At 42.3% G+C, this 27,534-nt stretch overlaps 3 protein-coding genes across 9 annotated transcripts; 1 reads left to right on the forward strand and 2 right to left on the reverse strand.

Annotated features, from left to right (window-relative positions):
- Positions 1-98: 98 nt before the first annotated feature.
- Positions 99-16,369, reverse strand: LOC139608476 (katanin-interacting protein). 4 transcript variants are annotated; one of them, XM_071462280.1, is made up of 30 exons: positions 16,217-16,316; positions 15,814-15,861; positions 15,544-15,661; positions 14,426-14,514; positions 13,997-14,172; positions 13,474-13,586; positions 13,275-13,376; positions 12,975-13,124; positions 12,460-12,700; positions 12,025-12,156; positions 11,659-11,810; positions 11,297-11,403; positions 10,921-11,011; positions 10,601-10,810; positions 9,784-9,921; positions 7,811-8,675; positions 6,116-6,883; positions 5,821-6,029; positions 5,558-5,636; positions 5,281-5,458; positions 5,021-5,186; positions 4,434-4,600; positions 4,274-4,338; positions 3,722-3,832; positions 3,039-3,178; positions 2,845-2,946; positions 2,581-2,741; positions 2,291-2,317; positions 1,867-1,952; positions 99-1,772 (listed from the first exon to the last, which is right to left on the reverse strand). In XM_071462280.1, the coding sequence occupies exons 3-30, from the start codon at positions 15,553-15,555 to the stop codon at positions 1,714-1,716; spliced, it is 4,896 nt and encodes a 1,631-aa protein (XP_071318381.1). In that variant the 5' UTR covers positions 15,556-15,661; positions 15,814-15,861; positions 16,217-16,316; the 3' UTR covers positions 99-1,713. The 4 variants fall into 4 exon arrangements, with proteins under 4 accessions (XP_071318381.1, XP_071318380.1, XP_071318382.1 ...); XM_071462279.1 differs by lacking the exon at positions 15,814-15,861 and having other exon boundaries at positions 16,217-16,369; XM_071462281.1 differs by lacking the exon at positions 15,814-15,861 and having other exon boundaries at positions 15,544-15,696; positions 16,217-16,329.
- Positions 16,370-16,522: 153 nt separating this feature from the next.
- dcun1d3 (defective in cullin neddylation 1 domain containing 3) lies at positions 16,523-23,762 on the reverse strand. Of its 2 annotated transcripts, none has more exons than XM_071462297.1 (5): positions 23,623-23,762; positions 22,446-22,528; positions 21,301-21,351; positions 20,601-21,154; positions 16,523-18,603 (listed from the first exon to the last, which is right to left on the reverse strand). In XM_071462297.1, exons 4-5 carry the CDS (start codon positions 21,041-21,043, stop codon positions 18,060-18,062), a joined length of 987 nt encoding a protein of 328 aa, XP_071318398.1. In that variant the 5' UTR covers positions 21,044-21,154; positions 21,301-21,351; positions 22,446-22,528; positions 23,623-23,762; the 3' UTR covers positions 16,523-18,059. The 2 variants fall into 2 exon arrangements, with proteins under 2 accessions (XP_071318398.1, XP_071318399.1); XM_071462298.1 differs by lacking the exon at positions 23,623-23,762 and adding an exon at positions 23,252-23,604.
- Positions 23,708-27,326, forward strand: lyrm1 (LYR motif containing 1). Of its 3 annotated transcripts, XM_071462310.1 has the most exons (6): positions 23,708-23,849; positions 24,388-24,454; positions 25,538-25,709; positions 25,805-25,865; positions 26,598-26,629; positions 26,728-27,326. In XM_071462310.1, the coding sequence occupies exons 3-6, from the start codon at positions 25,551-25,553 to the stop codon at positions 26,839-26,841; spliced, it is 366 nt and encodes a 121-aa protein (XP_071318411.1). In that variant the 5' UTR covers positions 23,708-23,849; positions 24,388-24,454; positions 25,538-25,550; the 3' UTR covers positions 26,842-27,326. The 3 variants fall into 3 exon arrangements, with proteins under 3 accessions (XP_071318411.1, XP_071318412.1, XP_071318410.1); XM_071462311.1 differs by lacking the exon at positions 24,388-24,454 and having other exon boundaries at positions 23,722-23,849; XM_071462309.1 differs by lacking the exons at positions 23,708-23,849; positions 24,388-24,454 and adding an exon at positions 24,836-24,989.
- Positions 27,327-27,534: the final 208 nt, after the last annotated feature.

A 27,534-nucleotide genomic window follows, 5' to 3' on the forward strand; every position in this document is an offset into this window, starting at 1 on the left:
GGCCTGTTGTAGAAAGCACACTCAAGTCATTCAACCACAGGAGAAAGGAGATTTTGTAAACCAGCAAAGAAGATTTTATCTTTTTCAGAAAACTGATGTAAGATAGATTATTTAAATTTTATTCATTCAAATAAACCTACATCAAATATACATATTTAATCAAGATTAGAAAAATAATTAAATATTTCAAAACACTAAATGTTATACATACAACAGCCACCACCCCACAGAGCAGGACTGAGATACAGAGTAATGGCTACTGTTGCTGTCGGACATACATAAATTAAATACATAAAACTGCATTTGCTATACAATTACTCCCATCAAGTGTAAGGAGTATGAAATAGTTTATATTGGGGCTCAATGAAGCAGTAAAAACTCCTCCAAACAATAAAGTATCTAACATTTTAAGACCACTAATGCTGAGGAACCTTTCCCATGCAACAAGTTAGCACAGTAAATATTGAATGAATGAATAGTACAACACCAACAAGTATTATAGTGAAAGTAGAAGCATATTTATCCCTTTTTAAAGATTCTTCTTAATTTGAGGTAAGTTTATAGTATTTGCATATAAGAAGTTACCTGTTACTCTATCAACACAAAATCTAAACTGGAAAATGTTTTGTTTTTTTTGTTTTTTTCCAACCAAATTACTAAAACATCTTAACTGGCTCAAGAAACGTTTGCCTCCAAAAACACTACCATATAGCAACTTCAATAAAGGTCACTTGGATTGCAAACCAGTTTTTTCTACCTGATGTAAAGCAGAAAAAAACTGACCTAATTGTGTAGAGCCAAGTATATGCTGAAAATTCAAGAGTGGAGTTTGGTAACATACTCTGAAGTCGTACATCTTCAGTCTCCATCTTATTTTACATGAAATGTACAAAAATCTGACTACTGTTCTTTTTCGGTGACCACTTTAACCATCAATATAAACCTTCCAGAGGTCAAAACATCTCTGGAAGCACTTTCCAAAGTAAAAACTGTTAGGCTTTGAAATATATTAGCCAACAGTTAGAAATTATTGATATAAATTAGTGTCTGCATAGCATTATGGTTGGTTGGTGCACTGGCGGGAGTGTTAGTCAGTTCTCATACCCATCAGGCAAAGAGCTGATCGTTTAGGCTCATCAGTGGATAAAATTCTTTAAGAAACGTAACGTCAGCCACATCCTGACGGGAGTGTATCTGTGTGGCTTTGAGCTGTTTTTTTTTCTTTTTTCTTTCGAGTATTTACACGCCACAAGCAGCATTTGAATATGCAGCACAAAAGTCACAAGTAGCAGCCACAGATATAGAGTTTAGTACTAGGCACAATAAAAGGGCTGATAAAATGCAGCCTCACAGGTTTATCCTGGCACTGGGAGGGACAACCGGGACAACAACATAGTACGTGTTCCAAGATAATATGCATGTGTGGGTGTGTCTTCACAGCAACGGAAAAGGGAGTAATCCAACCATAAAGTGGAATCCTGTGTGTGTGCGTGTGTGTGTGTGTAAGCCCATTGTTATCTGTGCGGCCTCTGTCCTCCTCGTGAGCCGCTGTCAAGCCGCCATTACAAACCAAGGCTGATTTGGGTCTTAATGTAGGAGCGGTTTTTGAAAGTCACCCACCAGAAGGTGTGTTTAAAAAGTCAGCCGTCGATCCTCCTCTTAAGATTTGCTCACTTTGTACAAACACTGAATCCACATCTGTCTGTTTGTCAGTCAGTACCTCCTCTTTCCGTGTTTCCCACCATCAGTCATGCAGGTCTTAGGTCGCAGAGCTGCATTGAGGGAGAACAAACAAGCTTTTACATAGAAATATTCAAACTACTGAGTACAGGCTCTAATCTGAGTCCAGTTGCTTCCCCGACTCACCTGGATCTGCTGTCTGCTTCTTCTTGTTGTGATGGACTATCTGATTCTCATTGGTCATCTTCACGTCCTGATCCTCCACATAATTACTGCAACACAGCAAGAAATGGAAGACACAGCGGACACAGTTAAGTCAGTTTGTTGTGCATATGGGAAACTGGGACAGGAAACAACACAAAATGGAAGGCTGACTGATAACAAAGCTTGAAGCCAGCAGGTCCAGGCCTTGAGACCAAGTATGAGGCTAGAGAGGTAACAGAGGAGAGAGAAAGGGAGAGAGGACGGACTGAGGCATCACAAGTCAAGCGTGTGGTAAAGAGGGTGTGGGATGTCTGCGGGACATTTGAGGGAACTGAGGGACTCTTCAATACAGGGACTGACCACAGGGAGGTGCTGACACGGGACTTTCAGGAGCTCTGTTACTCACTGTTGGTGGTGTCGGCTGCCACGGGGGCTGAAGTGGAGAAAAGCATATCTCTGTTCAAAACAACTCACTACTTGGGGCAGAGGGACTTAATGTAATTTTTCAACCCATTAGTGTCTCTGCATCAGATTCCCGAGCTTCTCATCAAATGCCATTAAATTAATTCACAGTAATAAATCATCCATTTATGACCCTTTGGCACTAAATGTTCTGGAAAAACAACAATCACTATTTTTCGTAAAATAATTGTCCAACCAACCAGTGTATATCTATGTCTTAGAAAATGTGGATACCTGATAACAGTGTTCCTCTCACGGTGTGCAATGTAGGCATTGTCTGTGAACAGGATGGTGTGGTACGGCACCACTGGGTCACAGGTGGGCAGAATGCCTCGTGCCATGTGGCTGACACTGTCCAAGATGCCGTTATACACCAGGAGGTCGTCCACCAGCAGCTGTACACACAGAGAGACATTCAGATTTTGCTGCCTGGAGTCACATTTATTAAAAAAAAAGAAAAAAAAGAATGCCCAGCTCACAGCAGACAGAGAGACTCACCCCAAACTCCTTCACTCCTCTCTGTGGTGTCTTAGAGTAGTTCCACAACTTGATCATAGACACTGTCACCGGCTGATCAAAGATGACGTACACCCGATTCACCTACATGGAAATGTGAGTGGGTTAACTGACTGCAGTGTGGTCTCTTATTGTCTCTCATTCTCTCTCTCTCTCTCTCTCTCACACTTCCTCACCAGTCCGGGCAGAACCGGGGCTAACCACATGTGTCGTCCATCATGGGTGCTGCTGACACCATCTATTAATTTATCTGGAGTCCTCACATCACCACTCACATTGTCCAGTACATTCACACTGTCTGGAAAAGCAGCGATGTCTGGTGGACATGATGTTAAGAAACAGACATTCATTAATGCTTCTTTAACAGCTGTTATTAATTTACCACCAATTCCATTCATTAACTATACACACCCTCCCTCTGTATTGCATTAGAATAGGACTGGTTGTGTAGCAGTTGTAGAGGGTTTTTAAACCTTTAATGTCTCTCTTCTTTAAGTCTCCTCTCCTGTTTGGAGTAAATCCTTTTCTCATATATTTATGATGGAAACTGTGTAATAACTCTTTGCTTATCAAAATAACAATGTAGCTTCTGAGGAACTATTTCAGCTGGAAAAGCACATGTGTAACTAATAATACAAATGGGCATAAGTGTACAGGCCAATTTCATAATTTGTGACTTTAAAATTTGTGGTCATTTTAACTCATTGTCTACAGATTTACACCACAAATACTCAAGCGAGCAACCACCAGACCACATAAAAAGTAATTGATGATATGGATATATTATAGCTGGTGAAGAGAGGTCAGGTTCGCAAGGAGAGATGCATGAAGGCCAATGTGAACTCATAAAAAAGGATACTGTTGTCACTGAGACTGATCTTCTCATGGCTCTGGTCATAAAACTCCAGGCCGTTGAGACCGATGTAGTACGGGTCTCCCCACGTTGTTAACAGCTGCAGCTGAAAAATGACTGATGGGTTAAGCTAAAGGAATATACAACATGTTGTATAGCACATATAAAGCATTCATTCATGATGGTGCAAAGGCTTTGTTTAGACTGGCACACAGAGTAACAGCATTACAACCACAGCACCATTAACCTGTTAGCCAGCTGTGACAGTAACATGAAACATGGCAGTATGTACAGTATTCACATGTTATCCACCAGTTATATATTTGTCTGGCATTTAGGAAGAGTTTTGCACTTTGGCTCATATTACTGTACACTGAAAGGAAGGAGGCATCTCAGTTCCTTATCTTGCTCCTCCAGCCTGCAGTCTGTTGTTTTTCTTCACTGTTGAAAAAGACCTGTTAGTGAACACATGCTTGCCTTTGTTGTTACCAAAGCAACCAATGCAGATGGGTTACTGTTGCCTGAACCCACAAATCTGATCTGTCTATAAAAGGATACACCCACAAGGCATGATGGGAGCTTCATAGTCCATGCTGGCCTGCTCTTGTTTCTTAGAGCTTCCTCTGCATTAGAAACAACAAAATTATGAATTATGAGATGAAATTCCAAACTTTCTCCTGAAGTAGGAATGCAAGCGAATGCAAACTCTGGCTCCTACTTATGGTAGTCTTCAGCACTCTTGTTGTCTGTGGGAGTCTGAAGGAAGTCTATGAAGAGGATCTCCTGTGCAAAGTCAAAGTGACAGTTGCCCGGTCCTTTCCTGATCAGGAATCCCTCCATTGGAGAGATCGCGACATCGTCCACGAAAACATGGATCACCTTCACCTGAACCAAATACGAAGATAGTTGTCTGTTTTATGTGTTGTATATAGTCTTCTGCATAGAACCTGTCTTGTCAAATCTAAATCTTTGTTAGTGTGAACTGTGATTCAAGCAGGTTTGCGAACTTGTGCTGTTAATTTGCTCACGAGAAGCAGTTCTTTATGTGTGAATTCTATTTTGGTCTGATGTTTGCCACTGTCTGACACTTCTATATCCAAGAACATCGAATGATCTCTGCTCCCGCCTGAGGCAACTGACACTGTAATGTGATTTATCATACTTAGTTGTTTCCCAGTTTATGTGCATAGTATTTATCTATTTATTATTATTATTATTATTATTATTCAAAGGAATCTTTAGCCTTTTATAACAACTACACTTTCTTAGCAAATACTGTTTGAGCCCAACAGAGAAGTGACTCACCCCCCTGTAAGAGTCCTCAGGAGACTTGTTGTAGTTCCAGATACGGAGTCCAGCGATGGTCTGGGACTTGTTGAAAGTAATGGTCAGGGTGTGGGGCTCTCCACAGGAGAAAGGGATCAGCCACATGTGCTGGTCCTCAGTAGTAATGTTGTGGCCATCAATAAGCCTGAATAATGAAAACAGACAATAAAGAGTCTGGATTTTCATTGTGATATTAGATTTCTTTTGAGAGCATATAGTACATTTAGCGCTGGACGTACTTATCAAGTGTGCGCAGGTCGTGTCCATACTCAGGCAGGTCATTGAGGTCTCTGGGTGAGGCAGCCATCATACTGAGGTCTAAAGGTAAACTCTCTCCCTCTTTCCCCACCACCTCCAGTCCAGTCAGGCCCATGTAGTGGGAGTCACCCCAAGTCAACAACAGCTCTAGTCTAAGGCCTGGGAGGAAGGAAGACAGTCTTTGTAAGTATCCAAAGACAAACACTAATTAAAAAGAGAACAGAACATGTGATGACAGGATATTAGTAATGTACTTACACTTTCCAGTGTACATCCCAGGAATGTGTTCCATGTTCTCCTCAGACTGGCTCACAGTGGGATTGAGATGGAGTTTCAACTAAGAAAACAAGTGGACATATTTAAAGCATAATTGTGCTACACTGTCCTGCTGATGGTGTGATGGCTAATCTACTCTTGATGCTGGTTACACTGTCAGCTATCCTTCCCCGGTATTATGCACATGGTTTCTATTGGTTTCTACACAATTAAATCTCAGATCACGTTTTATTTACTGTACTTACAGTGAGGTCTTCCTCTCGGAAACCGGCCTGTGTGAAGGGTCTTTCCTCTCCCTCTCCATCAGCAGTGCGTGGTCTCTGCAGCTCCTCCTCATACACCAGGCTCTCGGGACCCTCACCTTCACTTAGGAAGGTTTCATCAAAACGAGACATAGCCTCCAGGATGTCATCATCAGTGGTGAACAGGATAGTGTCCCCAAACTGGTCCAGTCCTGAAAAGACAACATTGTGAGAAAAAAGGAGTTGATAAAACACACAAAGGAGCATAAAAACCAGTGAGGCTGTTTTGTTCAGATACCTCCAGACAGGGTCCCTGAGGCTTTGGCAATCTCCCCGCTGAAGATACACCTGCCATCCAGGAGCATTTCCACCTCTTTCACCCCTCGGAAAGAGTGGATGCGTGACTTGTTGTAGTTCCACACACGGATCATGGCCACTTGGTAGGGAGCTCCAAAGTCCAGGAAGATGGTGTGGCTACGACCAGGGGTGAACGGGGCTAGCCAAAGATGCATGTCATCCTGTGTGCGATTAACGCCATCAATCAAGTTGGTAACAACACGTGGATCTTTGCCATATGCAGGGAGAATGTTGATGTCTGGAGGATCAGCACGGATGTGAGCAGGTCGAAGAGGCTCTCCGCTGGAGCTGAACACCTCCAAGCCATTGAGGCCCACGTAGTGGCGATCACCCCATGTGGACAGGATGTTGATGACCAGTCTTTGACCCTGTGGCAGTACAGGGATTTCAAACTCGTCTTCCCGCTCCATGGATGGATCATCATCAGGGCCTTCACACAGAGCCCCTTGAGCGGATAAGGAGGAAAGGGGGCTCCTGGGTGCTGTAGAGGGATTAACTGGGACTGTGGGTGGACCACGGCCCTGGCGCTGGAGGAACTCATCAAAGATGTCACCTTCGAAGCCCATGTTGGAGATGCGTCCACGCTGGCATTGGTTGAACTTAATGAGAGAGTCCCAGGACTCCATAAGGGTGTCATCCTGCTGGCTGTGCAGCTGAGCCCGAGACGAGCTCTGCCTCCTGCTGGTGTTCACCAATGACAGTGGCTCATCTGGCAAATACACAAACATTAGCAATTAATTACTAACAAGCCAAAGGAAATAAGAAAATCCTTTGATTTTATTATCAACCACAGAATACAAGTTGTTTTGTACAACTGTATTGCAGGTGTCTCATTTCTAAGCAGTTCTAAATTTCACAAAAGAGACCATTTTAAATTAAACTGACTATTTGCTAACCATTGCTTCAACATCTGTTCACAGGCAAGAGGGAGGAGATTATGGACCTTATTTCTGGGACATACCCTGGAACCATGTAGGCCTACAAATAGCCCCTTAAATAAGGTAGTTTGTTCATTTTGCTGGGAGATTGAGGGAAGTGGCAGACAGCTTTGAGACATGGCAATCTACCGCTTTCCACAGTCTTATTTAAGATGTGCAAGATGAATCATTACACACCACAAAGGCCAGAATAATGTACATGGCTGGTTAGTATGCTGTAGTGTGAGCAGTAGCCCTTTCATTTGTCAACGAGTCCAATAACAGACATCACAAAATACTGCTGTCACCCCACAAATGCATGCTTTATGTGGTGACTGTCTCAAACAAACAAATTAACATCAAAAATGACTGAGAGAGTAGCATTTCATTTAGGGACCTAGTGATGAGGTGTATAAAACCACATGACCCAGATAGCACCCAAGGTGAAGTCCAACAAACAGTGACAAAATGACAAGCCTCAAACTAATGATAATACGGTTGAAGAATTCCAATACACTTTTTGATTAGTATATCATCTGATTTCTCATTTAGGAATTACAAATATAGTTTAATAATAATTGAATTAGTATTTTGAGAGATTATTATATTTATATTATTAGGGGAAATACAAGCTGCAGGGGTTAAATAACCACATATAAAGGTGTCCCTCTCTTGTTTCCATATTACATTCTCACAGAGGAGGCCGTAGCATTGGTTACCTGTGTTTGACAGCGCTGTAGCTCTGAGGTGCTGCTCATCTGTCTGCCGAGCAGTGACTGCACTGCTTCGGAATGAGCTCCTGCGTCCACTGATGGGTCTATCTGGCTTTTGCTCCCCAAATTCCTCCAACAGGTCGCAGCTCAGGTCCAGAGAATCACCCTTCCACTGACCCCCATTCACTGTCCTCTCCATCCCTCTGCACACCCGGCCCGGGTTACAAGGCAGCTCTGGCAGCATTGAAGAGGCTGAGGCTGATGGTGATTTAGGCTCTGCAGAGTGCTGCGGTACCAGCCAGCGGGGCCTCTCCCTGCTGGCTTCGCAGCCCTCTGGAGCCCCTCTGCTCAGGGGCTGCAGCCACTGGGGGGCCACTCGTGAGGACGACGGCTGGGTGGTGACAGTCTGCTCCATGGGTACTGGTTGCACCACCTGCTGCCTGAGAGAGAGGGGCTCTTCTGAGGCAGACAGGTCAAAAGAGTTTCTTTGAGTGGAGGAGTGGTGAGAGGAGGATGAAACCCCCACCTGTGAAGGTGCGATTGGTGGTAGCGGTGTATGTGATTTCTCCTGCATGTCTATCATGGCCTGGCCTGCTGCGTCTGATGGCTGCAGATTCGAACTGTGGTGTCGCTGAGTGCTGCTGCCCTCCCCACCATTCCTGTCCTCATGGCGCTGGGGGCTGACACCCCGCAGATTGTGCCGTGAAGACACAGGACTGGAAAACAAGGAGTCTGACACCTCGAAATCCTGAAGATCTACTGTGGTGCTGTAGTCAAACACCTGGTTGCCGCAGCCCTTCTCCAGCTCACCTTCAAACACCAACGTGCTGTTGAGGTACAGCTTAATGTGCCGTGCACCAATGTCAAGCTCCTGAAAAAGAAACAGGGCATTAATTTACCTGCACCTTCAACTTAAAGCCATGTTTAACAGCTTGAACGCTATTTGGCTTTTAACACCAATTTGTGTTACTAAATGCTCAAATAATAAAGATTTTAATGCCTGAAATCAACAAAACACATTCTACATATTCAACCAAATATTTAGGATGCAAATCAAAATCAAATCAAAATCCAATAGGCTTCATCATGATGAAGCCTCTTGGATGTGAAACGTCTTCCTAGACAAATAACCAAGTCCAGTTGCTTTCGATTTAAAACTCCTTTGAGATACTATGACCTGGACAAATGAGAATATTCACAGGCTTATTCAAATCAAAAGTTGTTTTGTATACTGAACAATATTTTGAGCACATAACGATTCAAAATCTCAAGCAAAGCAAGACAAACTATAAACCTAAAAGCATAAGCATATATATAGATAAGCGTATATCAACTGGGAAATTTCACTCACACGCACATTGATTCATTTATCTATTTCTTATACGCAGAGTAAGAGCTCTCCAAGCTAGCAGTAATTAGCACACTCGCAGAGACATGGCTGCCATGAGGGAATGGCTGAAGCCCAACTCAAATCTGCTTGATCCTCCAGACAGTAAACACTGTAAACCCAGGTCAGACTAGAACCTATTTCCCACCAACAGCTCCTTACCTTCCAGGGTCAAGACATCAAGTAATTTGAGACAGCTGTAGTAACATAGGAAGAGATGCGATGGGGTTTTTGTACCCCTCTATATAGCAATGAGGTTGAAAGGCAGAAACCCACGTTTCCCCTAACACTAATCCTCTGGGGCTAATCTCTCACTGTTCCACATTTGGACACACTGACTGGCAGTTCAGCCAGCCACTGCTTAAAGAGAACCACACCCCTGACGTCACCACATCAATACACCCTGTATTATAGTGACAATGCACAAGGATGCAGGATTTATGAGCTTGCCACAGATGAACAATCTCTGAACTTGAGAGGGGGATAAATCAGACGATGTTTGGAACAGACTGCACTTGTGTTGAACAAATGGTATTTTACAATTCAACTTTTTATAAAATGGACTGACACACAAAAAATAAAAAGCACGTACATTCAGGCTTCTGTTGTAGTTCCAGATTTTAATGCGGGATATTCCAAAGTCTGGGGAGCGCTCTGTGTTCCTGATGATGAAGTAGAGCTGGATAGGAGGGTGGAATGGACACGTCCACATGTGACGATCTTTGGTGGTCTGTGGACCCAAGAGAGTAGACAAAATATCGGTTTTACACAGCAGACAGGTGTACAAGCACAGGTGTAATTGATAATGTTGATGATGGCTGCATCCCCTTTAGATGTTTCAGCTTTACAGCCCTGTTATTGTGCACACTTGTTTCCTGTCATTGCCAATTGGGACGGTAAAATGGAACAGAGCCATAATTAATGTTATTAGTAACATTTATGCTTTTCCTTTTCCTGTGAAAAGGAAAAGTCAAAATGTCTGCTGTGATTTCTTTTAATAGTTTTAATATTTTTAATAGTTTTAATTTTGTCCAAAGAAATTTGTATGTAAATGTGATGAAGCTGAAAAAATTCTAACAAAAACATTTTATGCAAATCATAGAATATCTAATTTTCAAATTTTAATTACATTTATACAAAAGATAAAAAAAACTGTGAATAAATGTAAAATTAAGAATATGTAAAAACATTAAATCATAATTTTAGGGCACACTACACAATAAATTTTGTACATACTTGAGTGCAAATATGTAAGGATGCTGGGCAATGGGAAGGACTCACAGTGTGCTACACAAAGCTGAGGATATTGTCAGGTTCATAGTTTAATTGGTGTAATTTTCTATACAGATTTAATTTGTGCCTACATACAAGCAGAAGTCATTCAGGATGCTGAAGCAGCAGAGACTCACCTTCACCTTTCCATTGACAAGCGCCCCCAGATTCCCGGGGTAGTCAGTGTTCCTGATGTCCAGGTCGTGAGGTGACACATACAGCTTCTTGTTTCGGGGGCAGAAGAACTGCAACTCAGTCAGCCCAACCTGCAGAGCGTTCCCCCAGTTTGACAGGATCTCCATGGTAACATACAATGCAGGGGTGACCTCTGCTGAGGACTGCCTTCTCTGCAATAGCAACACAGATGATTCACAAGTGTTTCTGTACACTCATTATGTCACACCCAGCAGCATCAGGATTATTCATTCTGAACTGTGAGACGGTGTTACTGACTCACCGGCTGCTTGCTATAGTCTGTTTTGACAGGAATGTTGTAGCTGGGTCCAGCTTCAAGTTTCTCCAAGGCTGTCAGCAGCTTCTGTTGCTGTCTGAACAGAGGGATGACATCCTCAGCTCTGCTGCTTTGCCTCTCGTCCCTGACCTTCATATCAGTGGTGCAGAATGACTGACTACTGTGATAGCTACACTGATAAATAATTCTCCAAGGTCAGAGGGCATACACATCATAAATCTCTGTTCCTATTAGTTTCTATAAAACATTATTATGTTTGCTCTGACACTGCTTGATATAAAAGACCAGGTGTCCTTCTACCCAGAGGACAGGATGTATATACAGTACCTGTGTGTTTAAGTGTCATATTCTGTCAACATACCCGGGGCCCAGAAGAGTGATTCTCTGCATGGCCAAAGTGACACTGCTCTCATTCCTGTCGTGGGTGTTGTGGTGCACTAAGCCATTTATTATCTGGTGTGCCCTTCCCTGGATGAGGAGAAAGCAGAGTAGAAGAGGAAGATAAACAAGCTTTAGGGGCAGGGTTTTCATGTAAGACAAATCCAGGACATTATTGCTGTATTAAAATCAAAAGCACATATAGTGCATGTCTAGACTTATGGGTGGAAATCAAGCCAAAAACAGTCTCTTATGTTCTGGATCACCATGAAACTAACCGTTAATAGTAGAGAAAAATGTTTGTTTGTGTAAAGATGTAAAAGGTGCAGTGTGAGGCAGGCGAACCGTGCTGCGACTGAAGAGCTCAGGACTGTGCACAGGGTCATTTTCTCTCTGGATTGCCTGGCGCACCCTGCACGCCATCTCCTCTGGGTCTCGCTCCTCAACAGAAGCCTTTCTGGCCGCTGACAGGGGTCTTTCCAGACGACTTCTTGGCCCTTAAGCAAGAGGCACACTTTTTTTTCAGCAAAAGCCATGCATCTACCTAATCTATATCGACACATCTTTCAAAGGGCTTGTATTTTCCAAACTGGGAAATCAGCAGTCTTTGAATTTTAGAGAAAATAAATCATGACTCTCAGGTCATACTTTTTAAATGTGAATATATAGACAGAATATATAGCCATATTCTAAAAATGTTTAAAGACTTACTCTGACCATCCCAGCTCTCATCTGAAGGTGGCCTATCTAATGTCTTGCTCTTCACCAACATAGGCTTGATGGGTATAAAGTTGTCAGTGCTTTCTTTCCTTTTTGCAGACAGAGAACGTTCAATCTTACGACCTAGAACAAGTGAGAAAGTGAGCAATTTGTGTGAACTGGGAAACATTCTCAGACGGGGCATATACTGTGATTACAACAGACATTTATTAGGGATAAAAGTGTCACACTCTTTTTGCATTCCACGTGCTGACAAACACAGCAGCTGAACCGCTCAATACAAGGGAGTGTACTTCCTTATTCTCATTGTGTACCAGTCAGCGCTGATGAAGCAGATAAGGAGGAGACAGAACCGCTGTGGACAATTAAGACTCAAGCTGAAAATCAATGACACATTTACATATCAAAGTGGATGCTGAAGCCTACCTTTAGGTGAGGGTCCGAAGTCTAGGACAATGAGGTTTGCAGAGTCGAAATGACTGTGGGAGCCGCTGGGCCGAGGGTTAGAGGAGGACTTGGAGGATGAAAGAGGCAGCCCCAGTTCGTCCAGACTCTCAGTGCTCTCCTCCCTCTCAATCTGCTCCTCCACCCACTCTTCGTCTGACTCCTCCCCTGCCGAACCGCGGTTGCTCCGCCGCATGCTAACCTCCAGGCTCCGACGCAGGACCTAATTTACAAAAGGTCAGCGTTTATGCAGGCATCCATGCACGCAGTCATCAGTGTAAGCACTCACAGGCGCAAACACACACATTCACACACAAACACAAACACACACACACATGCTGACAGTTTAAGTATTCCCTTGATTTGTGTGACAACCTCTGAAAAACCGTCATAAATTAACACCCAGGAGAATGAAACAAATTTTGATGCTTCTCCTCATCTCATGCCACCTTGACAAGATGAAATAAAACAGTGTGCATATTTCTTTATCCGCTCACCTTCACTTCCTCAAGGTTGAGAAGCACCTTTTCACTGTGCTCCTGGCTTGCTTGGCCTCCTTGGCTCTCAGGCCTGGAGCTGAAAGAGCGCGACACTTTGCGTGTGTCCCTTGGGGAGCAGGGGCTACGAGGAGAGCGCGGACTGGAGCTCTGCAAAAACACAGTGATTGGATAAAGGGGAAAAGGGAGATAGAGAGATGCTAAGTAGTACAGACAGCTGCATCTGACACATAGCCCCTCCCTTAAAAAAAAACACCCACACACGCAGGCTTAGTAGGCATTGTTATGTCTTCACTCTACCTCCATGTTTACGCTTTCATAGGGCTCAAAATCGTCTGAGTAGCGCTTTTCTGGAGATATCTTCAAACTTGGTCCTTCCTCTGTTCGAATTTTGATAGAATTCTGCATAAACGATAAAAAAAGGGAAAACTGTACAATCTAATATGTGTTCTTTCATTATAAAATAATTACACAATCGAGGTTTAAAAGAAGCCTCTACCTGCACCCATTCTTTCCTCTGGACCTTTCCTGGGGCGGTGTGGCTCCTCTTCCTGTGCGTTTGCTCCAGATTACAGCTATCTTCAGTTAACTGGTGGGCACTTCTACAGACATCTGCCGATGAGTCACAGCACAGAAAGGAACATGAGCAGCGCGCAGCAGACTATTGCCTCAGGAGGAGGAGAAGGAACGCACACATACGCAGATGGTCCACAGCACATAGAGGAAGAACGAGAAACTGCCTGCCAGCTACAACTGTCACTATCATTTATTCCCGGGGAGTCAGCATGAGAACAAGCCATGTGAACTACAAGCTGAGGAGTGGTGGCTATTAGCTGGTTTCCATATGGTCTGAGGATGACAGAAGCGTAGAGTATTTCAGTGTAAAAAGGATTTCAGTGTAAAAATGACACTCAAGAACAATAGTTCCCCCTGCACAACAGTGGTAAAAAATGATGAGGTCTTACATAAGATTTTTTACTTTTAAGTGGCTGTAGGTTTGTTTTGGTCCAGGAGCAGCATACCTGCTGTACGTGCAGGCCTCCAAGCAGGTGGGGAGGTGACAGACTTGTGGCTAGAGATCTTGTGCTGTTTCCTACTGGCTTCAGCATTGGCTCCATTCAGATAAATGGAAAAACCTTGCTCAAGCCGTTCCAACTCAATCTCCCTGGAGTCTTTGACTTTAAGGCGCTTTAGGATCCTGAGGAGGAAAGAAAACTGGTGTCTCAGGTTTGGGAATAAGATCAAGATTCAAAACTCAAATGAGAGCATCACACATTTTCGAGCGATTCTAACATTTACTCTCCCACATTTCAAACACAAATTTTTGAGTCTTAAAGCAAACAACCAATCAGTGCTCCTATTAGGTAGCGCTGAAAGTCATGGAAGAATTGTGTATCTTCTCTGTGAAATCTAATCTGTCTCTCCCCCAACAGCCTGTGCTCACACTTCACCTGTTTTTGTGCTGGAGGGCGATTAAATATTCATCCAGAGTGTCATCCACAGCAGAGGCAAGCTTCTCTCCTTGGCACGTCTTGCTCTCCTTCAAGAACACGTGCATGGACACACACGCACACACACATGCAGCTTTGAGGAAAACAGTCACATACCACCTCATTGTTGCACAGGCATTCACAAACTACAATCACTTTGTCCGGTACATCACAAAATTTATGCAAACAACTTGCTCCTCCAATCTTGAGTAAATAAAGCATCAATGCCGCGATGAAATACCGATCATTTATTGAAAACACTACAAACCTAATTATTGCTGGGGTGCAGATTTATCACTTTGTGAACACAGTCTAATGTGTTTCAGACTCTGGCCTGTCAAATTCAGGCTCCTCCCAACCTGTACTCATTAGATGTGAACGCTGGTTACAGAATGACTGGAACAAGAGATATTACATCTTGCAATGATGTGCCCTTGTGTAATACATGAAGTGCATTCTACAATAACAAATCTATTATATGAACCATCACTTAGAGTGATGAACAACTGAGTATTAGTGTTTAATGCTACTTTTTTTTTTAAATGTAAAAAATACATCTGTAACAACAGCCTATCTTTGTTCAGATATCACTGGACTCAATTAAAATTAGATGACTGCCTGCTTCAGTTTTAAAAATGCTGGTCTAGACCCTGAGTCATTGATAAATCAGACAGATACGTGTGTTTTGGAAGGTGCATCAGTTGGTTGCACAACATGGTCACCTACAGCTCATGCCATACTATTTAAATCAATTTCATGCAAGACGAGCAAAGAAATGACAAAGCCCTTACTTAGTGTCTACAAGTCAACTAGGCTACAGCATCTGTCAGTGTCAGGGGCAGAAGAGAAGCAAAGAATTGTGAAGGAAGATAGAGAATACGGGTTAGTGACAGAGTGCAGAGAAACAGAGTGACAGCTGAGACACTGCTGTAAAACATGGTTTGCATGTTGCACTTAATGCCATGAAAATTAAAGAGAGCGTCTTGATAGAGTCTCACATCAAGTAAAATGACAGATGATGTGAACTTAAAACTACTGGCAGAGCAGATGAGCCGTTACATAAAGCGATCTTGGCTTACCTCGTTATCCATTGTGTGGCTGCGGATGATGCTGCTCACATAACCCTATCCCATATTTTGAAGAGGGTCGATCATTCTTCAGAAATATCATTGAAATCTGTGTCGCGTTTAATTACCACTGCAGAGGGACACAGATGAGAACCCCAAGGTTACCTGTGACCATGAAACCTAAATTATCTTGAATGCTGTTCGTTTAAAATGTCGCCCCACCCGCTGGACAAACACATAATATCCGCCAAACGTTACCCATCTTATTTCAAACATGTTTACCTTAAAAATCAGTTTACACAGCTCAACATACAGTTGACCTAAGTACTTCTGCGGGAAGATGACAGATGTGTGGTTAACGTTTGATATTTTCATTTGTATAGCATTAGTAGCTAATACGCTAGCAATTGCTGACAATGTTATCGTTAAACAGCAAGCTTTCAGTTTTTAGTGCCATTACCGGTTAACTGTTTATCGCGCAAATTATCTCCTTGGGTTAGCGACAGGGGCAAAACTAGCAAGCCGCCCGACAGTTAAGCTAGCACTGACGCTAACAACAAACCGAAAGGCTAACGGGTTAGCATGTCACTAGCTAACAAGAAACGACATCAAAACTAGCTTTAAGATCTCATATTCTTGCACAACCTTCATCCCCGACCCTGACAAATATAAGAAAAATACTTACTGCCCCTGTAAAATGGTACGTCGTTAGCCATTAGCTTTAAAACGACGGACTTTTCTTGTTTTCTCATGCGCCCAGCGTGTTGTGTTGGTTGGTTACCAGGATAGCCGTCCACCAATAGAGAGAGCGGCACCGGTGCCAGACACGCCCCCCTGCCTGCTGCTGCCACATCCATACGAGCCCGCACAAAACCCTGGACTGCTGAAGCACACTGGACCCGCACTGAAGACAAGCGGTGCGCAAATTGGGTTATTCACAGCTATTCACAGCAAGATCGTTGAAGTAAAAATCACACACATTTTCATAACCAACAGTCAAAAGTTCAACACTGTTTTTATTATTATAAATCAATACATTTTATATAAAAAAAGACAAAGGGAGGGGGGTCTGAAATAAAACCATTATAGATGTAAACCAAACAGATCGGGTTATGGCAAGCCTCTTACCACACTGGACCCATATCACAGACACTTGATTAGCCAGCATGTCTAGTTAACACTCACTCACTCATCCTACAACACCCTAGGCTATACTTAAGATCACTCTACAGTTTGGAAAAGGTTTAAAATGGAAATAATGTGGTTGACATCGATTCTCTCTGCAAAGCATTGCAAGTATAGCGACTTAGTATGCCATTGGTTTTTGTGCAATCCTAACAACCATCACCAGCAGCAGTCATCATTACTTGTGAAGTGTGCACACATTTTTTTTTTTTTTTGTATAGCAGTTATGTGAAAGCTCTTAAACTCCTGCAGGTAAACAATATAAGCTTTGTGTGGCGCCCAGTGTAATGGTCCTGAATGTATCGCAGGTTTGAGTATCTTCCGTCCAGAAATGACCAAGACCTAGCTTTAGCCCATTTGTCATGTTACTCCCTAAAATGAGGCCAACGAGGCATTTGAGAAAAGCCAGCATTATCGTGGTGTATACATTTAACCACTTCTTGAAAATAGGTGGACGTCAAAATGGTAGATGCTAGAGGTCAAAGGGGAACACAGCCAGCTGCTTAAACAAGCCAAGCTGCTCACTGCGCTAGTAGCACTCAAAAAACACTCAACACAGGAGAGAGGGTGGGGCTGTTACTATGGAAATCAACTTGGATTTTAAATGATATTGCAACTTTCCTGAATAAAGGATATAAATGTCAATGTCATTTGTGTTCTTTTCAAAAATAAAATGCCCTTGTGACATAATTTTAATTTATTACCGTTTGCCATGTAATTGCAGGCCAACAGGAGTGAAGGCAATACAAGTGCAACCAATTCATCCTCACAGCACTGCAAGATAAAAGTATACAATCTAACTAAAGTAGTCGAATCGAGATGATCTCACTGACCCCAACCCTTATAATAAATCTCATGTTTTGGTAGCAAGAAATTATTTGTAGACTGGATGCCCAAATTTCCCTTCTTATTCATTATTAATTAATTCATTGTACAAAACATATCAGCAGTGTTACCAGGTCAAAATAAATTGTCTAGATGATAATTGTGATCAAGGCTTATGGCTTTCTGCTTTCTTCTTTTGAAACCAAGCTTTTCCTTACTGTGCTGGGTTATGGTACATGTAGGTTAAAATGGACCACATGTCCAATTACTAAAAACACACATGGGAGGCGAAAATAGTAAAACAATAACTTAAATAGAAGTGCTTAAAACATAACAGTTCTTAGAGCCCTTTCAAAAGCCAAAAAAAGTTGCCAAGCAGGAATCCCACCCAAACAGAAAAGGAGAGCGAAATGAACAGCTGTATTGGTAATACTAATATTCATCCAATGATTCACAGATGTACAGTTCACTTATAGGTCATATCCTTCCCTCCCTTACAAATATTTCTCGTTTCCTGGTCAGTGGCCCCCCCACGTCTGTGAGCCGCGGCTTCCCTCTGTTTCAAGTCTATCTGTGGTAGGAGAACACTCTGTCTCCGTACACCTCCCCTCTTCCTGCTTTGCCATCAGTGCCTGTTGCTCCACTTTTTTCCTGCGCTCCAACTCCCACTCCACAAAGGTGTCGAAGAGGCTGGGCCAGGCCTCGTCCTCGCTGTAGTTGCTCAGGTCAGGCCCAATCGCCTGGGTGAAGTTGAGGAACATGTTCCACGTGTCCCTTGAGATGCCCCGAATACCTGAGGGGTTCTCTGCTAGGAAGTCCAGCCAGTGCTCCAGGATGGCAGGTGTGTCCTGGGTGAAAACCAGGCGCCACAGGGCAATGGCTATTTCGCGCTGCAGAGAGCGTTGGCCCTCCTCAGCGTCCAGGCCAAATTGGAAGGTGAAACGGTACAGGTCCTTGAAGTTCTCCTCGCCCTGGGCCTCCAGCAGCATGCAGGGGAAACGTGAGCAGATGCCTTTGATGCTGTCTGCCTGGATGGCCTTGCAGCCCTCAACAAACTCCTTCCTGTTGACACAGAGAAACAGAACCGGACATCAGAATTATTTAGGACCAGTTCACTCAAGATGATGTGGCCCAGAAGCAAAGCGTACTGTTCAACAAAGCAATCGGAGCAGCACCAGAGCTAACTAGTAGTTAAATTTGCCACAAGCAACAATACAGCATTGTGAAGTCATCTAATGCAAACAACAGGCTGTCTGTCTAGAGCAGCACTACAAACATCACTAACAAAGAAGGCATAGTCCCTTGCAGTTTAAGGAATACATTTAAAAACTGTAATGAAAACTGTTCATGCTTTCAATGCAACTTTGACAAACATCATTTTCACTCCAGTCTTGGGGGCCCCAACCCATGCAAATATACTTTGTTATTTGAGTCCTACAACAATATGGGCTTTCAAAGTCAAATGTAATATAAAGAGCTTCAGTAAGCATCAGCTGACAATGAAACATGTTGGTAACCAGAGTGTGGTATTGTCCAAAGCCTCTGGATAGAAAAGTGCTGAGTTAAAAATCAGAGAGGGGGAGCAGTGACAAGTGACCCAGCCAGCAGCCAGCTCTATTCATCTGTGACACTAACTGCGGAGCGGGAGCGCGGAGCAGGACCCATTTCCTCTGCGCCCCCCCTACCTGACACGGGACAGTGTGTGTCTACATGTGTGTGCTTCTTAAGATGAAAAGCTAAAGTGAGTGATGTGGGATGGATGGATGGATGGATGGATGGATGGACCTCTGCACAGTGAAAAGACTGGTGACTTGAAGGTCAAACAGTTCAGGGAGGAGCAGTTGCTGGTGTTTTAAACCGTGGCCAGAAGAGTGCTGGTGCATTTATTGAGGGCGCATGATATTGTGGTAGCAGCATCAGATAACACTTGCTTAAAAACAAATTACAGACATCAGCAACCACTCTAACATTATGACATTATGGCACTTTTATCCAATAGACCAACTCGTCAAATTCAAAGTTCTTGAAAGCCTAAATTTGTGCCATTTTTATAGCTATGATACACTTTCTTCTAAATGTGATCATTTTGGGGCAATTTTAAAGGCGTCTTTTCTAATCATATCAAAATGATTTTTTTTTTTTTCCCCATTGATTTTTGGCAGCACCCTTAGGAGCAGAGTGCCTGATCACAACCTGTGATATTCTCACTGACTTGCAAATTGACTTCCTTCGTGCACAGTGCTGATCATATGGAGATGTGGCAACAGCCTGACTTTACAACATGTCCAGGATTGCCCTAAAGACAATTCAGTTTAGAAGAGATGTGTTTCAGCGCCGACAGCTTTACATTAGTAGATAGTGTTACATAGTGCCAGTGTGGAGCTTGGTGTCAGGAAATTTTTACTCTCAGTTCAATCACAGTTCTCAGCTTACACTTTAGAGGTGTGTTGAACCTGAAAAATGTCACTGAAGACAGACACAAAGTGACTTTTTTTTTTTAAAGAGACAAATGGCAGCTGCAAAGTGTGTATTGGGAAAAGGTTGTGGAATTTCAATGGAATGTAATGAGAAGATTTTAATAGCTGGTCTTTTCATGTGGGTGGTTTACAATAAACAGCCTCATTTTCAGGGAATCCCTTTCAATTTTGGGAATTTTTTTTTTAACAATTTTTCTAATTATCACCTTTATTGGCTGGAGTGATAGTGTAGGACACATGGGGAGAGAGAGAGACTGTACATGATGAAAAAAGGGAATTGAGCCAGGACACACTGAGAAATGGCAAATCTAATACCAAAATAAATGTGGCACGTTTTATACATTTGAATTAAAGCAATCTGTGCTTATTGCTCCATGTGTGTTTGCTGATACATGAAAACAGCACCCTGCTGGGTAGTTAAATCTTGGCAGGCACCAACTATGTTTATTAGTCGTCAAGGATAAGGAAATATCTGTATCAAAAGGTTCAGTTTTCACTTACAGCCGATCACTATTCTATGGTTATGCTAGTTTATCTTCAACAAATACCAGTGAAAATCCATTCATGAAAACTCCACTTTACCTTGTAAACTTGCACATGGTGGCTGCTTGAAACTTCCAGGCAAGAACAAGCACCCGAAACTCTGCTGGGTCCACGCACAGGTCATTGCAAAACCTCTCCATGCCTTCCTCCAAGATGGCATCTTCCTGCTCATCCTTGTAGCAGGAGAATAGCTCCTCGATGCGCAGCATTGACAGCCCATCTCCATCCAGCAGCTCGTCCTTGCGTGGTTCCCCCATCAGTGCAGGTATGACAGGTGTCTCCACTGTAACTTCCAAGGCTTTGGTGCCATTCGACAGCTCGCTGGTGGCTTTGCTACATGGGGCACTGGGCTCCTCTTTGTGGCTCCCACCACCACCACTGCCACCTTTCTTGTGGTGGGACTTGGAGCTGCTCTCCTTATCTCCACTCTTACTGCCGAGTGAGGATGTCGGATTCTTACACTTGGTGACACACTGGCCCATGTCTTCCTCCCTGGTCCCTCGTCTGTCTTTCCTCCTCACCTTCAGTCCCCGTCCGAACCACCTACACGCCTCTGCTCTGGCCTGGCAAGACGCCTCAACATACCCTCAGGCCTGAGGTGAAGAACAATTTAACAATGTTCATTATCATCGAGTGAGGCTCTAAACTGTAGTCAATCTTGCTCTCAATCAAAAGATCAAGATCCACAGTTGTGAAGATCTTGGTATCAAGAAATGAAACTACAGGAATTTAAAGCTACCTGTGCCAAATCCGCCACAATCCAGGTCTTGCACTGCTAGACTTAAAAACCCTAAAAAGAGAAGACCAGAGAAAAACATTCTATATGTATACATGCAATGCATACATACACAGTGCAGATTACCATAGAAACCTCTACAAAATAAATTTTAAAAAACATGATTGGTAGCCACAGAAACCAGCTGAGGTAGAATTAGGTTTGTGTTAGACAGACGAACTACATAACTTTAATATGAACCTTTGGTGAAAACAAGTTTTCCTTGTTTTCACCAAAGGTTCAGCCAGTTTAAGCAATCAAAATATTACTATATTTGTATAACTTTTACTTGTCATGTCACTTATTAGCTTTATTGTGCAATATTTCAGTTCACAATCCTATGCACTATATCTGCATTGAATAGCTTTTGTACAACTGTATGTTTGCTTGGTGTCAGGAGTATAAACATAGTATTAGACAATCCCCATTTGACAGTGGGAGTTTCATTTAGTTTTACATTAGGCAGTACATACAGTATTGCTCCCTTTCTATGTCCCAGGAGTGACGACAATGGATTACAAAATGCAATCACAGAAATGTTCAGCTTGCTAAAACAGCAACCATGTAGTGAGCCAATAAACACAAAGGAAGAAGAGGAAAAAGAATAAGGGGACACTGTGGCTGTCAATAGGCAGCTTTCAGATTAAGAGAAACATGATTATTAGACCATGTGAGCTCCTTTCTAGTATGCTTAGAAAAAGACATAGGGAATAATGCCATATTGAACAGTAACATCAATGTACAAACTCACATCTTCTCCTAATCCTCCCAACAATCTACACCAAAGTGGTAACTGAGGTTGAGATTGGCAAGTAAAATAACACAAGGGAGAAAGGGAACTTGAGCAGAGCAACCAATAGCCAGGTAATGAAGTTATTTACTTTTTAATAGTGGATTAAACAAACTGATCACTGGCCAAACTGCATGAAAAGTTTTCAGAGTAATAAGATCAATGCAGCATGAGCTCTCTTCAGTCTAATCAGCTGCTTAAATTAAGTTGATTCCATGTGTACATATTAAAGCAATTGATGATTTTGCTGTCAATCCACAGCCATAACATGTACAAGTATTTGATAATGAATAAAGTAGCTGGTTAAGAGACTACTTACAGGCAGTCCCTCAGATGGCACTGGCCACAGACCAAAGTGTCTTTCTATTCTGCTCCATCATCGTGACCTTGACATCCGCAGTGCTGAAAAGACATGTTATCTTGTCATCATAAGCAGAAAGTGATAGCTCATCATTCCCAACCTGCAGGACTATTTCAGTCAACATGCTATGAATGTGTAATTTGAGCACAACACAACAGTTTGCCTTATTATATGATTATTCAATTACTGATTTATAACGACAATGAAGATGGTTTATAGCATTTGGACTGAAGACACTGTGGACTTCAGGGAGGCTTATACATCTGTGGTGTCCAGTGAGGAACCTCATACAGGGGACAGGCTGGCTTTGCCCTGCTCATGAGCTGTGCTCTAAATTCCAAAAGTTCAAGCTACTTCTCAGTCCTTATTCTGAAACAAACTTTTACTTTGTGTGGTGATCACTGATCATGTCAAGCCATCGACGAAGAAACTCTATGTGCATCATCAGAGCAAGACTACTCCATGACTGATCATTGCACTGGGCATGTAGAGGCAAATCTCTCACAGGTCCATTCTGACTAATTTCACCTAAGTAACATCTGATAAACGTGTGAAGGCCTGCTTATTAATCAGATTTTTTTTTTTACCATTACCATCCTCAACAAGCTAGCATGCTAGATTAGCAAACACTTTAGTGTTCATTAGTTTAGATTTTTTGACTCCGAAAGCAGCCAGAGATAAGTTTAACTGGACTACAAATGTGTGACATTTGTACCATTGTTGTCAGTGTACAGTCTCAATTAAGTTAGATATCTGACACTTACTGACGGTAGCTAGCATTAACGTTATTTCACCAACTTAGGTCCTTTGGGAAGTGGCGAACACAAACAGGATGAAGTGAGCTGAACAACACATGCACAGCACTGAAAATGCCATTTAAACAGTGTTTCGATAATCATTCACACCTGGCAATTTAACTGTTCACTCGCTCAGATGGTACTTGGTGTGAAGCTGTTATCGATTACCAACACATCACTGCCGCCGGGCCATTTACATCTAAACTGCCTGGCCCTGACGACGTCGCCATAGCTAGCTAGCATCAGCTCGGTTAACTAAAAGTTAGCTATTGGCTAAGCTAGGTGTTTCGCTTAAGACAGCGAAAAAACACCACAACTATCCTCATTAACAAACTTACCTTTTTGGAAAATTGTACTGTGTGGATCTGGATGTACATCGCCTCAGGAGTGCCAGTACAAAATTAAGTTGTTAGTAAGTTGGCCAAGGCAGCGTTTACGAGCAGAAGAGAACTGAGGCAAACTCGTCGCGTTAACTCAGATAGCTAGCTAACTAGCTGGCAGCTGACAAAAAAACTTCAACATCGATGTCGCATTTCCCACCGCTTCTAGTATAAAAACAAATCAGGTAAAAAGCTAGCAGCCAGAGTGCGCCTTTGAACCCATTTTGAATTGTGTTCTCTGTTAGGACAGAGTTAAAAGACCACCTCGGACTACAGCAGCCAGTTTCTTTGTGCTTCCCCCTTTTAGTCATTGAGTGTAGCTACATTATGGGCATTTTCCTGCATCACTTCCTCCAACAGCTGATCTTCATCTCCGCGGTGGCAAATAAATATTTTCGTGTTAATAAAGTTATGTTATTGTAAATGCTACACTGCACCCAGATGAGTGACTTATTACAGAGTCAATTATTAAAGCAGGTGTTTTGACGATGACATTTTAGCGAGCCTTTAAAGAATAATACGGAACACTGGAAAATATGTGAAAACCCATTTGAAATGGCTTAAACTGGGTCCATAAATAATGAACTGTATAAATGTGTCTAATAATTTAAACAGCTAAGCTAACTTCAGTTTTGTGTACGAAAAAAAAGTGCAGTCAGTCATTTATGTTTATGAGTTTATTTTTCGTTTCTTCCTTGCAACCTTTGAAAACGTCATCATCAGTCGACAAGTGTGTTTCTGCTGCCCTCGCGAGCTGCTGGCGAATTAGCTTCTTCTTCAAGCACAATCGGTAGGTCAAGGTTTGTGCTGTCAGAAAAACTGTAAAATGTTAAGAGTGACAACGCTAATGCAAGTCGGTAACATGGCTCTAATTTAATTCAGGTCTCTGAAACAACAGATGCTCATCTTGGGCTGTCAATGTGAGAGGGCTCAAGGAGAGCTAGCTTCATGCTAACAATTGATGCCGAAGTATAAGACAACAAGAGTGAATACAAATACAGCGACTCTTAAGACTTCCTTTAATCACTCTCTTTCATGCACATACACGCACATATTACAAAATACGATTAGCACCTTACAGTCAGTCATGTAACTGCTCTAAGGCTATGTTTGGAAAACAGACCTGTGTTGGTTTTAGTGACATCTACTGTTGAATGACGGGGACGCTGGATAACAACTCCGTCAAAGCATAATTTAACCCTGGGCTGCAGACTTCCGGGGCCCCCAAATGCCCTTAGTTCACTGCATGTCAATAGGATTTGGTAATTTGGCTATTTGCAGATGTGTTGGGGAATCTGCACCTCTCAAGCACAACTTCAACAAAGGCAAGTCTTCTGTTATTAAAAAATCATGTCGCCTTGTCTCACAAAGGTGCAGATTTAAGATCTTTATTATTTAGTTTTTGTGTGTTTTGTTCACATGATGTATATGTCCTAATGCCCTGCTCAATCAAATCACTACAAACTTACTGACACTGAAAACATAGAGCCCTCTGGTATTATTCCAGCATAGTAATGGTTTGTTTTATGGTTTAATGATGCTGCCATGTTTAAAGTGTGTGTACGAAACATAATGGGAAGGCTTTTTGAAGCTTTCCATTATCTGCTTAACAAAATCTTTTACATAACATGGAGTCACTTACAAAAATATGACAATTGTAATGAGGAACCTACCTTTCCTTTCCTACTGGAATTATATACGTGTAACAGCGTAGCCTTATGTTCACTGGTCACCATTCATAAGTAATGTGATGTCCAACTAACAGCCTATTGTATGATACATTGTCTGTAGAGGCATATAAATTGACAAAGGGACTGAGCAAGTTCAACTGAGTGCTGGGTGCTCATCATGTTTGCATCTGCTGTTTTCTCAGATTTCGATCACCGATGACGGCCTCCACTCGCAGGACGGTGCTGTCACTGTACATGCGGGTGTTTCGCATCGCCCGATCCTGGCAGGCACAGAGTGGAGTTACAAGCGACACAGAGACGGAGAGAAAGTACATACTTCAGGAGGCTCGTACTCTGTTCAGGCAAAACCAGCAGGTGTGAACAACAATATTCAGCTCACAGAAACGAATTTACAGTAATTTTGTGGCAGTGTGCGTTACTAATCTTTTCGTCTGTGCCCTTGTTTTCAGCTCACAGATCAAGAGTCAGTAAAGAAGTGTATAGAAGAATGTGAAGCAAGGATAGAAATAGGTAAGACACAAGTGATGGACGTTTACCTTGGACTGAGCTTTAGCCTGCGCAGGCCACAGTTTGAAGTAGCTCTAAGAATTTCAGGATGTTTTTATATATTGCTGTCTAAATCTCAATCTGAGGGCATAGCTGGGTGTTGTTTCTGGTAATGTGTAATATGTGATAGAATATCTGTCACTGAGTGACTGTGCAAGTTCATCTGAAAGTCTTGAATGAATCAGCCGGAGTAAGCAGAGGAGTAAACTGATGCTCTGATGATCTGAATGTTGCTGACACAAGAAAAGCCCGAAAGAACATGCATCAGCATGTTTGCAGTTTATTTTGTCAACAGTTTGGTGAAATATAAGCTTGCTGTAATGACTTGTGCAAATAACATCTGATTCAGAACATTTTTAATCTTGCATTCTTGCATTTTGTTTTATTTTAGTTAGATTATAAGAAATAAGTTCATTTCTAGACTTAAACTGTTTTGGCAATTTCACACAGATGCTTAGCTTTTTATCTAATCGTTCTATAATTGGACCACAGGGATACTCAAACAAAAGTTTATAATCCATCTTTGAAAGGAGTAAATAAACCAATACAGATCAAATTTACACCTCAGAAATGATCCATATTGCAAGGGAATCAGGCGCTTTGGGTAGGGCCACACAGGACTATAGGATTTGCTTTTAAAAAGTAAAATGTTTTCAGGTTTCACATTTCCTTCCAACATTATTATTTTCTTCACAGGTCTACATTACAGAAACCCATATCCAAGAGCTGTAAGTTACCGTTTATCAAGCCAACCTTTGTTTTTGTGTAGGTCATTGTGTTGTTGATACATTTTGTTCAGTTATTTGTTCTCTGAATGTCCCTGTAGACCTACTTACCACCCCTGGGACTGGCAACTCAGAAGGGCAGGAAGCTGCGAGCGCAGCAGCGCCTGAGGAAGCAGGCCAAGCCAATTTACTTACAGTCACATGATGAGACCTGATGCTTGATCTCTCCGATCCTCGCCAGGAGTTCAAGTTACCAAAGACAGGAAACTAGAGTGCAGTCACAAGCTGATCTCACGGGCTGAGTTGTTGCAGGCACTCACCGATGCAAGAACATCTGTCATTCAGGAAAAAGACGTTTGCCATCGTCTTTTTTTTTTTTTTCTGTAAACTGCGTAAACATGAGTTCATATTGTAGCTGAGGGGTGTCTGCTTCTGTTCAGCTCAGGAAGACCGTCAGTGTGGTGTAACCTGTAATATAAGATCAACTTGTATATTTTATTTATTTTTCTGTGTAAAAAATTATTGTTCTTCACATTCTTCTGATATTAGGTAGAATCATATAGCGATAACCTTTTGTGTTTAAATTGTGTCAAAATACAAACACATTCATTGTAATTACACTGCTAATAAACAAGGTTGTCTTAAAGTAGAATCTCTCTGTACTCTTATAATAAATTTGGGTATTGATATGAAGAATTCACGTGGTATCTATGTACAATCAGAATAACTCTTCTCTTTCCCAGCATGCATCCTTTTTAGGAACCACCGCCATTCTTCAGCTTTTCAATGCAGACAGCCTGTTTAATCATGTAGACAATATGGAATGAATGCTAGAGGTCTTGGCTGTCGCAAAGAGGAAGTTGGGAAACAAGTCAGTTGTAACTTCATAATCAGTGGTTCTGAAAACT

Source organism: Trachinotus anak, unplaced genomic scaffold (genome assembly GCF_046630095.1).
Source record: "Trachinotus anak isolate AG129_WGS33_773 ecotype Australia unplaced genomic scaffold, CSIRO_AGI_Tana_v1 ptg000025l, whole genome shotgun sequence".
NCBI classification, from domain to species: Eukaryota; Metazoa; Chordata; class Actinopteri; order Carangiformes; family Carangidae; genus Trachinotus; species Trachinotus anak.

Coding starts and splice junctions, on each gene's coding strand:
- dcun1d3 (XM_071462297.1), bottom strand. CDS start 21,043: ATGGGCCAGTGTGTCACCAAGTGTAAGAATCCGACATCCTCACTCGGC. Junction 18,604..20,600: donor ACCATGTGCAAGTTTACAAG/GTAAAGTGGAGT, acceptor CTGTGTCAACAG/GAAGGAGTTTGTTGAGGGCT.
- LOC139608476 (XM_071462279.1), bottom strand. Junction 6,884..7,810: donor TACAGCGCTGTCAAACACAG/GTAACCAATGCT, acceptor TGTATTTGCCAG/ATGAGCCACTGTCATTGGTG. Junction 6,030..6,115: donor CTCAGGGACCCTGTCTGGAG/GTATCTGAACAA, acceptor TTGTCTTTTCAG/GACTGGACCAGTTTGGGGAC.
- lyrm1 (XM_071462309.1), top strand. CDS start 24,946: ATGTGTTGGGGAATCTGCACCTCTCAAGCACAACTTCAACAAAG. Junction 25,866..26,597: donor TGAAGCAAGGATAGAAATAG/GTAAGACACAAG, acceptor TTTTCTTCACAG/GTCTACATTACAGAAACCCA. Junction 26,630..26,727: donor GAAACCCATATCCAAGAGCT/GTAAGTTACCGT, acceptor ATGTCCCTGTAG/ACCTACTTACCACCCCTGGG.